The 13,248-nt window shown below is 40.8% G+C and overlaps 1 protein-coding gene across 4 annotated transcripts in view; it reads left to right on the top strand.

Annotated features, from left to right (window-relative positions):
- The window catches only part of anks1b (ankyrin repeat and sterile alpha motif domain containing 1B), a 236,862-nt gene that overhangs the window by 98,933 nt on the left and 124,681 nt on the right, over window positions 1–13,248 (top strand). For all 4 annotated transcript variants that reach the window (XM_073480861.1, XM_073480860.1, XM_073480858.1 and 1 more), the window contains one exon: window positions 1,970–2,092. In XM_073480861.1, coding sequence (XP_073336962.1) covers window positions 1,970–2,092 — 123 coding nt within the window. The remainder of the gene's footprint in view (window positions 1–1,969; window positions 2,093–13,248) is intronic.

Raw genomic sequence — 13,248 nt, 5'->3', positions numbered from 1 at the left:
ATTGTGTTGCGATGTTCAGCCTCAGCCTGCGCTAGCAGTGTAAACACCAACGCTTTCATGGGCATATAAAGGGCTCCACCTCAAACGCTGTATCCAGGTTTCCCTTATTACATCCACGGTGTAGCCTCTTAGCGTGCTAACACTCGCTAATTAAAAATATTAATCAAATTACGGTGCTAGATGAAAGACTTCACAGCAATCCAATCTGCAGGAAAAATCAGGTGTTGATTGCCAAATTCATTGTCCGTTCATCCTCTGCTGACCACGAATATCTGTACAGAATTTCATTTCAATCCATCCGATGAGAGATTTCATTTGTCATTGCCCAAAAAACTAAACAAAAATTAATTTCAACACCAGACACGCTTAAAGTCTTACCCTTAATTTTCCTACTCTTGTGTTTAATCAGCTCCTCGTGTGCATCCTCCCTCCATCTTACTACTCCTCTGTCTTTCTTCTATAACTGGAAACTGAGCTGTGTTTTCACGAGAGATTCATGTTTACAGTAAACTGCCGTCAACAGCCTCTTCTGGCAGCAGGAAGATTTTTTGAATGTGCAGAGAGAGACATGGTACTTTTCAGAGGCTTAATCAGGTTTTAGCTTTCCTCCTTCGAGTGAGTCAATTCCTAACGAGCCTTTCAAATGCATGCACAGAATAAAACTCATCCACATGTAGCTAAGTGGAGGATATTCCCCAAATAGTTGTCTGTCCCTTTAAGGCTTTCCCATAGACATACTAATGTATTATTGATCAGTAATGCAGCCTTCAGTAATGAATTATTAATGGTGTCCTTTATATTGAACTGTGGCTGATATCAGATTTTTGCTGTAATGAAAGGATATACAGGATATATGGTATCCGCCTATTGTTCATGCATACAGTGCAGCATGTGTATAAGAGGACTGAAGTCCGTTTTTACATTAATCAATATTCCAGGGTTGTAGAGGGCTCTCTGCAATCTGGAGCGATTGGTGACCTTTTGGATTCAGACTCATTTTCTGCCTCTATCTTCAGTCTCTTTGCTGCTTTGGCTCTTCCCTTCTGTCCTTCTTTTGGATCTTCTCTCTGGGAAATTTCTCACAATTGACTACTTCTTCCCGTCTTTAACATGTCCTCCAAGTTCCCCTCGTAACCCCCTCGTCTTTACCTTGTTTTCCAAAAGACGATTCTTCTTCTGTCATCATCGGCTCTCTCCCCTTCTTTCCTCTCCCACTCCCGCCTTTTAAAAGCTACATATCATACACTGCGGCGATATCTGATCTATGTCTATGTAATCCGCTGTGACCTGCGTCCTCTGCCGCATCATATGGTTCACAGAGATATCAGGTGGGCTGTGTCTGCCCTCTGACACCTCGAGCCACAGGGCGCATTCACACACCTGCCTCCTGGGAGCCGAAGCGCCCCAGGAAAGGACACTGTGTGTGTGTGTGTGTGTGTGTAAACGTTGTCCTGCTGTTCCTGCACCTTTGTCCTTTCCTGTTAACTCGCTGTTGAACCCAGAGCAGCAAGGAAAAGTAATTTCTACTGCGAATGGTGTTACTTGTTTCAGGATTTTTTTTCAGGACTTTGAGGATGAAAATTGTTTTTTTTTGTGGTTTTTTGTTGAAGAAATTAAACACAATTTAAGGTGAAATCCTTGAAACTGATCTTGAGTTGCACTCAGGACATGTTGAGTTATCTAATTTTTTTGTTTTGCTTTTAGGAAAATAATATCCCAAACCTCAAAATGAAATCTGGTGACTAAGAGATGTATTATTTTATACATGAATGCTTGTTCCACATCTTTTCGGACAATTTTAACACAGTTTTACAAATGTGCTGCATCTACATTTTGCAAGTGAACGTTTCTGCAAATTACGGATATGTTGAAACTTTCATCCTTTATGTTCTATTGGTTACAGATATTGGTGATCTGGACATTGTTCTAGTTTTATTTATTTAGAAATTTTTTGTGTCTGTCCTCGCAGCGGCCGACCCCGCCTCTCCCTCCGGCCCTGGAGGAGGACGAGAGTTGCGGTCCTACTGGATTCTGGGAGGCCCTGACGCCCTGCAACGGCTGCCGCAACCTGGGCTTCTCTGGCCTGTCACAGGTACAGAGACACACACACACACACACATGCACACACAGCCTGAGTTATCCTAATCAAACTGGATGACTCTCACTCATATTATAGCAACCACTTTCACTGTTAATTTGCATTCTATTTCACAGTGTGTACATAATGGATCTTGTATAACCTCCTCATCATGACATTTATAAAGAACGTATATGTTTGTCACACTCTGTGGAGTGATGCAGCACACATACAGACACATGCAGTGAAATTACAGGCCAGTAATATCGCCATTGTTCTGAGCGAATACTTTACTGGTTACCTTGGGAACGCGGTGAATGAGCCGTCAGAGAGAGAAGGGCTCTCCTGGCAGGTCTGCTCAGTTTCCGTCTCTTATGTCGATCTTTCATCTTTACCTTCTCTCTCCTTATTAGAATTTTCCCAAAAATCATCTCCTTATCTCTGCAGTTTTAAAGCTTTTACCTTTTGTGAGCAGGACTTGGTTTTATGAACTTTGAATGGTTGATAGTCTGCTGAAATATCTGATTCAATGAGATCACATTAAAGGATAATCATCCCCGTGGGGGGAATGTGAATTTTGCAGCAGCAAAGGAGAACGCAGTAGAATATAAATGCAACATTGCATTTATTAGAGGACCAATACCAGCATGAGTTTAATGTCAGAAAACCGTTTTATTTACACACTATATGGAGAGCTGGTATCTGATACGTCAGATATGCTCCCTGTTTTTTTTTTCTACTGAATGATAATTATCTAAAAAATCTCACAGTAAACTGGTAAAATATAAATACAAATCTGACTGTGAGATGTTATGGATTAAAAATGCAAAAATGGCACTGACAGAAAAAGATTTGGAAGTGCACGCTTCAACATATTTATGAGCTTAAGGGCCCACAGTAGTAAGATGCACTTGACAGGATTTGTACTTAAAATCTTCCCCTTAAGTACATATTTAACATGGCAAATGCGTATACATTATGTACAGTACATTTTCTCCTTCTTTCTCCATTTGAAACACATATTTGTTTCTGTAGTCATCCTGCTGTTTTTATTGTGAATATTTAACATTTCTGGTGTTTCAGTGTTATAATCCTGCCAAGCACTTAATTCTGCATTTTGAAAGTCTAGTTAGACACAAAAAGAAAGATAAAATGTCCCTTTTTTATTTACGTTGTCAGGATGCAAGATCTTACACACATTTGCTTTAAATTACATATGCTGTTGTTCATATTTATAGCATGAATAGCGGAATAGAAGCCCTTAAAGTCTGAATATACATGTGATAAACAGGGTCCAAAAAGTTGGTTCCAGTCAAACGTTTCAACCAGCAAACCAGGAGATGAATGTTAAAGCAATGCTGGGTTTAAAAATGGCCGTTGAGGAGAACAAGACAGCCTTGAATGGACTCCACCATCGTGATAAAAGAATAAAGATAAGAATAAAGAATCGTTTTATTAGCATTAAAAGAAATTGCAGAAAAACTACATACAGAGAAAGCTTAGTTCATCAACTGTAGGACTTGTGCATCTCTCATAAAGTACATCAAAAAATGTAAGGGTAGGAGCGCCTACTGAACTCAAATTAAGTTTGATCGAGGGTGCTCTTTGGCTAGAGATATATGTAGACATAAAAATCACAATAAAACTCCAAGGCATTCTTTAAAACTATCAAAATGCCTGTATTGTCATGGCATGATCATGCTAGACCTTAAAAACAAGGCAATGCCATGACAATAAAGGCATTTTAATGGTTTAAAGAGAGTGCCTTGGAGTTTTATTGTGATTTTTATCTCTCATATTCCACTTAAATGAACAAAATGTTGCAAGAATTGTAGTTTGTCTCACACATGTTACATCTGAATCTCAGCGTGTGAAGTGTCCTGTTGTACCTTTTTAGATTCAAGATGTTAATTGTACGCTTGTGCGAAATTCTTTGCTCGCTGCGAGGCTCCACTATAGAAAATGGTAAATATTAAGAATAAAGATAGTACTTAGCGATAAAAGGTATAACAGCAAAAGGTATAGCAGGAAATGTGTACAGCACATAAATATAAAAAAAGGCTGTAAATTACATATTATAATGCAAAATACTTTGAATAAAAAGCAAAAACTATTCAAACTGAGCATAAATAACAACAAAAAGTATATATTTTTAACCAAAACTCCAGAAAAGCAACCCTAATCCAAATTCTCCTCCACTTCCTTGCATCCCTGCTCCACCTTCCTCTCTTCCGTCCTTCCTTCCTCCCCCCCGAGCCCTTCATGCTGCCTCTATAAATGTGGTTAAGTGTGTGCAGATGAGATTGTTTAGCGGCGAGATGCGTGCTGGCTCAAACAGCAGGGCATCTGACATTTACAACACAACAGACCCTCTGTCTTGTACACTGGCAGCATGCCTGACTGACTGGCACGCCGCCTGGAGAGGTTTGCACCTGGAATCAGTGTGTTTTGTGTGTGTGTGTTTTGTGTGTGTACTAACATGTTGGTGCAAATAAAGAAGCCCTGCATGTTAGTTTAAGTGTGAGCGTGAGGGTGTATAGAGCATATTTGGTGGCATCAGCTTCGGTGTGTGTGTGTGCGTTTGCGTGAATGTGTCTGAATTTGGCTTCATTTTGAAAGCGCGTGTGTGGGTTTTGCAGAGGAGAATAGAAGGAGGAAGGAACGGAGTGGGTGAGGAAAGAGAAATTGAGTTGCATAATTCAGTTAGCCCTGCGCTAATTTGCCCAGTGTTATAAACAGAGTCAACATAAAGAGAGAAGACTGTGCAGGATAAGCGGACACAGCGCTGCCGTCTCTCCCATCGATTCCCATCTCAGCCTTTCTTCTCAGCATCCCACATGAGATCTGTCAACCTAATTCTCTTTTAGCTTGTTGTGCTATCATCCCTCTCTATTCCATGCTCATCTCCCTCTCTCCGCCTCATTTATCTTTCACTTTATATCTCAGCAGAAGTGTGTTAACCTTTTGTGTAGATTGTCTGAGCGCCCAGCTTGCTGGTTGTCTAGCTGTCAGTCAGGACTGTCAGTCAAAGAGCTGGACTCGTCGAACCATACAGGTATATAGGTGCACTAAAAACTTCAGCTAACTCAACATTAGATTCGCTGCATAAAACAGCAGGTTGGAATGAGTTTCAGATCAATTTTATTTTAGTTTATGGAAAGCCAAGTTACTGGATTTTCTCTTTTGTATTATTAATATGTAAAGAATATATTTAACGCCCACAGAACTGTATTTTTTTGATCAGCCGCAAGTGATAACATCCTAGAGTGCATACATTTTTGCAACAATTACAACAATATTAGTTACTTAACCTCAGATCAAATCAATATATTGATTTTTAGCAGTTTTTAAAAATTGCAACCAAGTTCTCAGGCAGTTTGAAATACTTTTGTTTGAGTTTAAATTAAGTTATTCCTGTCTTGATAGAGGAACTATGCTGTGTTTGATCTGGTGCGCCTTGAAACACATCTGAGTATAATGCATTGCAATATAAACGCACCAAAAACCCCTCTTCCAAAACATTTTTAACACAAACTTACCAATAGCGGCATCATGATGGTATATTTATTGCACATATTGACAATTGAGTGTATTGCGTACGTCTGTGTGAGTCTGCATATGCCTCAGCTTGTATGTGTGGGTGTGTGTTTACACAGTACACGTGTCAAAGACTGAGTATTGTATTTGATCACCCAGAAAAGCATAAAGAGTGCAGTCTGTTCCAAGCTAATCAGTTTAGCATGTCATTACAGTCTGTCACGTGTTCATGTGTACGTGCCTGCAAGAGGAAGCTTCCCTTGTTGTGAATCTTCTTCGCCAGCCGCAGGTTTTCTCCCGCCACCGCCATGTGAACGCCGACTGACGCCAGCACGCGTGTGGAGGAGGTTTCCTCTCCGTCATGTTGACTCCAGCAAAGACGTCCAGGCTTCACTTGCGGGAACCTTGAAAGCAAAACGGAGAGAATGAAAAGGGAGAAAGATAATGAACAAATGTCAGACAAAGATTCAGATAGAGAGAGAGAGGCCGGACAGGTTGCCAGGCAACCCAGAAATTCAGGAGACGTCAGGCGTGGGATGTCCACCATTGACAAATCTCGGTCGCCTTCAGCACAGGTGCGTCAGAGTGCTGCGCAGACACACATCAGCGTTCTCCGACTGTGTCTTCGTGCTCCACACCTTTTTCTCCACACTCTCTCACACTTCCACACTTTAGATTTCTCTTTCTCCAATTCTTTTTCGTCTCTCTGGTGGGTGCCTGCTGACCTTTAATGCTCTCAGTCCAGGTAGTTTAAAAGAGTTGAGGAGGTGGACGGAGGGCAGGTCTGTGCTACACTGGCAGAGGTTAAGTTGAAAAAGCCATGAGGGCTCTTGAAGAAGTTAAAGAACATCAAAGGAAGGTGTTTCTGGGAGGGCAGGGATTTTATATATATATGGAGAGAGGGAAGGGAGAGTGTTATAAGCCTGTAAATGAAGTACTTCATGTGCTCTGTGGGAGGGTGAGGTTATCGGTTTTATTTATTTAACAGTTTTGGAGCATAAGTTTGCAAACCAGAATCTTTACCGTACAGACACGAGAGGTACTGATCTTCTCATCTAGCTCTCTGCGAGGAAGTTGACAAGAGTATTTCATGAAATACTAAACAATTCCTGTGGCAAATGAATAAACAGTTGGAGTTGGAGTTGAACTACCTGAAAAGCAGCTGCTTCTTAGAAATCCTCGGCCGAGTCTGAAATCACTCCACATATAAAGGCTTCTATTCAGATGTCTGACACTTATTCACTACGGCTTAGATGTAAAGAAGCATTTCTAAGACCGCTACAAAAGAGATGACTGAATGTGATTTCATTTGAACTTATATTAATATTGATCTCTCACTGTCTAATGTCCCAACCAAAAAGCCTGTTTTTAATACATCGCTCTAAAAAAATCAATAATAATATTTTATGGTCGCCCTTCGTTTCATAGTGTTATAGCAGTTTATCCTATCAGTGCAAAATGCAAGTGATGGAATGTCTTTAAAGATACAAGCTCTTTACACACCCATCTTTATCTACAAAAAACTAAGTGGAAGGAATAAATCAAAGCCCAGATAAATAGCAAACGCCCATACTTGACTGAACCATCGTCCACCTACAGAAGCACAAATATAGCTTGCAACATAACTTATATTTGTGGCCCAGGACAAAGAAATGTCAATATTTTTGAAGATACCTTTTTTCCTATAGCAGTTAAGAAACAGATTCACTTCATTTTTTGGCTTACACAAAAATCTGTCAATTGAAAAACAATAATGTGACTACATGATATTTGTAAATGAATCTACATAATCAATACTTCTTTTAGTGTTGATTGTCACAGATTTATCTCAGGTATTAAAGGTAATTTCAGTATGATTCTTATACAGTATTTTTCAATTGTATGTATTAATATGATATGTTAGTCTCAGTTACAGATTGTTCATGTTATTTTACATTGGACATGTAAATTCAGTCTATTTTTGTAATTTTATGAATATTTTGTGTATTACAAAAATACAGAGAAAATCTGCAGAATAAACAGAAAGAAATCCATAAAAATCACTGCAGTGTAATAATTTGAATAAGTCACTTTGGGCTCTGGGAAATTATAATGCTTGCATGTATTCGTCACAATGTTTTAGTATCTTACCAAGTTGCGATCTTAGTTGAGACTTCTGACCTTTGACAAAACTCCACAATGGAGTCCTCGTGTCTGGTTAGGTGCATATTTGTTGGGGTAACGATGTGAACAGGCGTGCTTTTAATTTAATAATTCATTTTATTAGATTACACTATTAATTGATATTAAAAACATCAAAATTCAAAAAGTCACATTCTTTATCTTGCTCTCATATTACTTCCTATTCCCCATTTTCTCTTTCTCCTCTCTCTGCTGGACGTGATGCAGCTCTGTGCTTACAGTTAGTCCTTGGTAATGGCTTAACGCCCTGCAGACTCTGCAGCTCTTCCTGTCAACCTAACCTTCAACGCACACATACCTATAGCTGCTGTCAAATACTGTTCTCCTGAAATAGATTGGCACATTTATACAGTATGCTGCCCTTGAGGAGTTGGAGATGTTCCCGGTGTGTGTGTGTGTGTGTGTGTGTGTGTGTGCGCATGTGAATAGTCTGACTTCCCGCTGGAGTTCGGATATCTCGTTGTCTTTGACGTAACCAGGAAAAGGGAGAAAATACTGGAGAAAAAGGAGTAGGAACTCCACTTCAGAAAGGCCGCCAACAGTAAAAAGTACATCCCGCTGTACGAGAGGCAACAGACTGTTGTGGAATTATTTATAATCAGGCTAACATGGATTAACATGAAAAACACACACATTCACACACACAGGTGACAGGGAGAGATAAGGTTAACATTTGCTTTGTGCGTTTATGTATAAATACATTAAAGACGTTGTATAGGCATTTCTGTCCATCATATTTAATCAGAACAAACAAGATGAGTGATTTAAACGTGGAGTTCATATTTTTTTCTGAAACACAGTATTGTGGCTCCAGAGGACTTGTAAATATTCAGAAATAATGATGCTGGCACACAACCTTGTCCTCCTGGCAACACGGTTATGGAAAGACATTTGGAAAAAAAAAGCTCCTTGTAATAAGTTTGTGTCATTTTGAGTGATTTAGTCTCAACTAATAAGTTTGTTCAGAGATAAACTGCTGCAAGTTGATGAAGCGTCACCCTGCAGGGATCAATAAAGTTTAATTTGATCTAATCAGTAGAGATTTATGAATCGCCAGGAAAGAGCGGGTCACCGTTAAAGCTTCTCGCTGATGGTCACAAGAGAAGATCAGCGCTCTTCTCATATTTGTCCGGTAAACATGAAGCTACAGTCAGCAGCCAGTTAGCTTAGCATAAAGGCTAGATGCGAGGAGTAGGCTGGCTCTGCCCTACAAGGGCTCTACAGCCTGTTAGCAGCTCTGTGAGGCTGTACTATACATAAATGCTGCTGTGAATGCGTATGTTAAATGCTATAATCAACATGCTAACATGGATGCTAGTAGGAATAGAGCATTTTTGTAGGCTCATGCTAATGTGTTTGTTTGTTTAATCCAAACATGATATACAACTTTAACACTCTTTACACTAAGCTAAGCTAACCTTCTCCTGGCTGTAGCTATACATTTAATGTACAGACATGGCAGTGGTATTGATCTTATCATTTAACTCACAGCAAATAAGCACTTTTCCTAAAATGTAAAACTATTTCTTTAAGACCATACGTGGAGAGCTCAGCAGGTATAAATGAAGACGTTTTGAAAGTCACAGGGTGTTCCATAAGTAACTTGTCGTGTTTTCTAGCTGCGTTTTAATGCCGAGGACTTGTATATCTTTTTTTCCCTTGATTTATGTTGTGCTGCACTTAATGGTTTTCTCAAGGAGACTGAATTTGTAACGGATAATTTCAGGTCTAATGTTCCAGTTTATTCTCCTCTTTCTGACCTTTCTTCCTTCACCTTATTTGTTATTTTTCTGTTTTTTTTCTCTCTGGGCTAAGTCTGTTTATCTATCTATAAGATTTATGGCGTCCTCACAGATATTTCCTAAACCAGCTAAAAACTGTTAGAACTGGATGGCTTCATAGAGGAAGATGTGGTCCCTGAAATTTTGTATGATGTCAGATATACTATGGATTTTCTGTGGTTAAAATGACAGTTACAGAACCTACAATACCTCTGTCAAAAACAAAGAAGTGCTTTTGGGAGCCCCAACACACCGAACACCATATTTCACCACCCCAAAAACAAAGCCCATCAAAAACAAGGGCAGATCAGCTGTCAAGCTGTGCAGTTGGCACATCAGCAAGATGTCTGTGTGTGTGTGTTAAAGGCTGCTGTGAATCTGACGGGAGCTGTAAGCATCCTCTAAAGCACTTCCCTGTATCATGATTGAGATATAAAAAACAGAGTTACCCATAAAAGTAATAAATAGGAAGTCATTTTTAGCACTGAGCCATCGCTAAATGTACTGCCTGGTCTATAAAGAACAGGGAGAGCTCATCCAGCAAAACAGTCACAGAGTGCCTCTTCATTTTATTGTTTTAATCTTATTCCAGTTTTAGGGAGCCAGTAAAAATGAACATAAAAAGTAACTGACGCAAAAATCTGGGTTAAAACTGGATTAGGAAACTGATTTTTAGCGCAAACATTCTGTAGTTCCAGTGTTTTTCTAATCACTTTCTGGTGGATCTGCAGCAAACACAGAGAAATAGATGGAGGTTTTATTGGATGAAGTGAATCCAAGAGGAAGTCAGTTCAACTTTGCAGAAGATAAATTCAGGATGTATGGGTAAAGAGGCAGAACTATCGATTTAGGGTCGTTTACGCTTTGTTATGATCTCACTGCATTTCTTGCAAAGCTCTTGCTTTCTCTACGCTTGGCTCAAACTGTTAACTATGGTGGTTTATGACCTGTAGTTTCCCTGGTAAACACACCGACCTCTTCAGCCTCCTTCCCAGTCTGCTGCTGCTGCTCTTGGGGTCATTCATCCTCTGAAGCAGCTGCCAGTGTCTCTGGGCTATGCAGAGCAAACAGGCTGGGTGTCTGCAGGGTGGGCTGCTGCCAGGCTGCTAATGCTAAGTAAACATGAACCAAGACAGTGAAAAAAGCCCAGCTATCGCCAACAACAACTTATCCAACCAGCTGATTAATTACACAAATATCGATGAAAATGATGATGCCTGACTTCAAGTTTTCGACCTCCGTGGAGCAATCAACTGTATGGTGCTGGCTGCAGGCATGCTAACATTGAGAGATTTAAATGATTTTGGTTTTGTGAAGTGGAAATCCTTATCCTGTTGCAGGTTGTTTGGCAGTGTGGGCTGCACATAGTTTTGCGAATCCAACACAAACTCATGGAAAGGAGTGAAAGCTACCCTGCCAAAGCTTTGAATACACTTGGCGGCTATTGATGTGTCAGATTTTGACTGCAGTTCAGTAGAATTGTTGGTGCAGCAACTCAGGCCAGCAACAGTGTCCTTATGGGCTGTAGCTTCAACCGACCATTGCCAGAATGTTTTGCCAGACATTTTGGTTAAACTAAATACTCCACATGAGTGTATGGTCAGAAATATATAGATTTTTCTTTGCTGTATAGAACGTCAAACTGTATTGTATATCTAGTGTAGCCTATCTTTGCAGACTATCATAGTTGTCAGGTTTGCAGTTAAAGTTAAAAGTTGAGTCACACAGCAGTGATGGCTCTCAGTCGGCAGCCTCTCGCTCTGGCTGGTTGCCGTGTCTGTGGGATTTAGCGTGGAGCCAGGGGAAGCCACAGTTTAAGCTGTGCTCAGTACAGAAGCCATCATGGAGAATGTGAAGGGTGTTATTTTGTGAGGAGTGACTGTCAGTGTCCCATGTGTGGCCCAGCTAGCTGATTTCTGTGGGATTAGCGAGCCATGGAGGGAAATCCATTTCTACAAGGCAATCCCTGCTCGCTGCTCTGACCATCCTCACTTCTCTTCATCTTTTTCACTCTCTCTTCCACTGTATTTCTCATCTCTTTTCAACCTCTCTACCTCTCCCTTTCTGAGTTCACTTCAACATTTCTGGGTGAAATGATTATTCACTTTCTTGCAAATAACCAAAGCGATATAGTTGGCCTGACTCTTCCCCAAAATACACCAATACCTCTAAAGTTGAAGACACATCTTGTTTAAACAGAAATATAAAAAATGAGTATGATGCAGTGACTATGAGCAGCTTCATGAGGTCTTGTCATCACAGTTTGTAGTTTGAAGATACTGCACAGAAGAACTGGGCGGATTGATAAACTGCTGATTGTCCAGAAAAAGCTGCAAAAGAGTTAAAGAGTGGGCTGGCTTTTGCCTCCTTTCATTCACCTATAAAGCAAGGAATCTTTCTGTCTGTTTGTCTGTTATTCGCATATCTCAGGAACAATTCTTTGATATTCACCATTTCAAAGCTGGATGATTACAGACATGTTTCATATTAGGAGGAGGCTTAAGACTGGATCTGTAGACCCCTCACATTACCAGATAATCTGTAATGTTTTGAATGAGCACTGTACTGGTGTTTTCAATTTCTTCATTTTTCATCTCTCTATTTTGGTCAGTGAGTCCTCTCATGACTTCACCTCTCCCCTCATTGAGGGCCTCAGAGGGTCCATTGTCCTCTTTTGTGTCCACCCCTCCCTTTTCTCTCTAATCAAATAGCCTCCATGAGGAAATGCCAGCAAATTATAGCCTCCATTCATATCTGATGGCCTATGAACTCTGTGCACAGTGTATGAGGCAGTGGCTTGGGTCGTCAGCGTTACAGTATAGGGTTAAACAGAGGGAGAGAGAGTCACAGGATTTAAGACTGTCAGAAGTTCGTCGGACGTGACCAAAGCAACAGCACATTTCCTATTTGAGTTATCAGCCCGGCACACACACACATACACACACTACATACTGTGTAATACAAGCAGACTCATTTATGCATAGAAAACACAGATAAAAGTATGCACATAAGCCCTCACATGATCCCACATTAGCTATATCTGCTGCACGCAGGCAGACACGTACAAACACCAAACAGATATAATCACACACCGTTACATACAATCCTTTGGTCACATGTGCAGGCGCCGTCTCACACACACACAGTCAAACACACACTCCCAAACGTTTAATCTGGCCCCTGCAGTTGGACGGGAGCTGCATACGACCTGCTAATTAGTGGCCAGAGGAGGCCTCTGTTTGTCTGCTCTCTTCCTGTGCAGCTCAGACACAAGTTTCTCTGTGTGCTATCTCTGCCCTGAAAGATAGAGAGGGAAGGGGGGGCGGGAGGGTGTAGGGCAAGGGAGGGAAATGAATGAAGACTGAGTGTGTTTGTTTGTTGGAGTCGACTACTCATATCGAACTGCGTGAAGGCTCTTCTCCCACTTTTTTAAAGCCATCCGACCCCCTCCAGGGCCGAGCCGGAAGAAGATCGAGCGCACGTTAAAATATCAGGTAGCTAAACCTGTTGCCACACTGCTGGATTAATTTCACCTCCAGATTTTGGTTTGCTCCCGGGCTTCGCTGCGGCCTTGAGCGTGAGGGATTTCCTTGCAGTGGCTATCCTTTTCGAGATGGAGTGCAGAGTACTTTTCCGCTGGCGAGGGGAATTGCTCAAACTTGCACCTTCACC

Source organism: Pagrus major, chromosome 14 (genome assembly GCF_040436345.1).
Source record: "Pagrus major chromosome 14, Pma_NU_1.0".
Lineage (NCBI taxonomy): Eukaryota > Metazoa > Chordata > Actinopteri > Spariformes > Sparidae > Pagrus > Pagrus major.
This window is presented reverse-complemented; position numbering and strand designations above follow the sequence as displayed.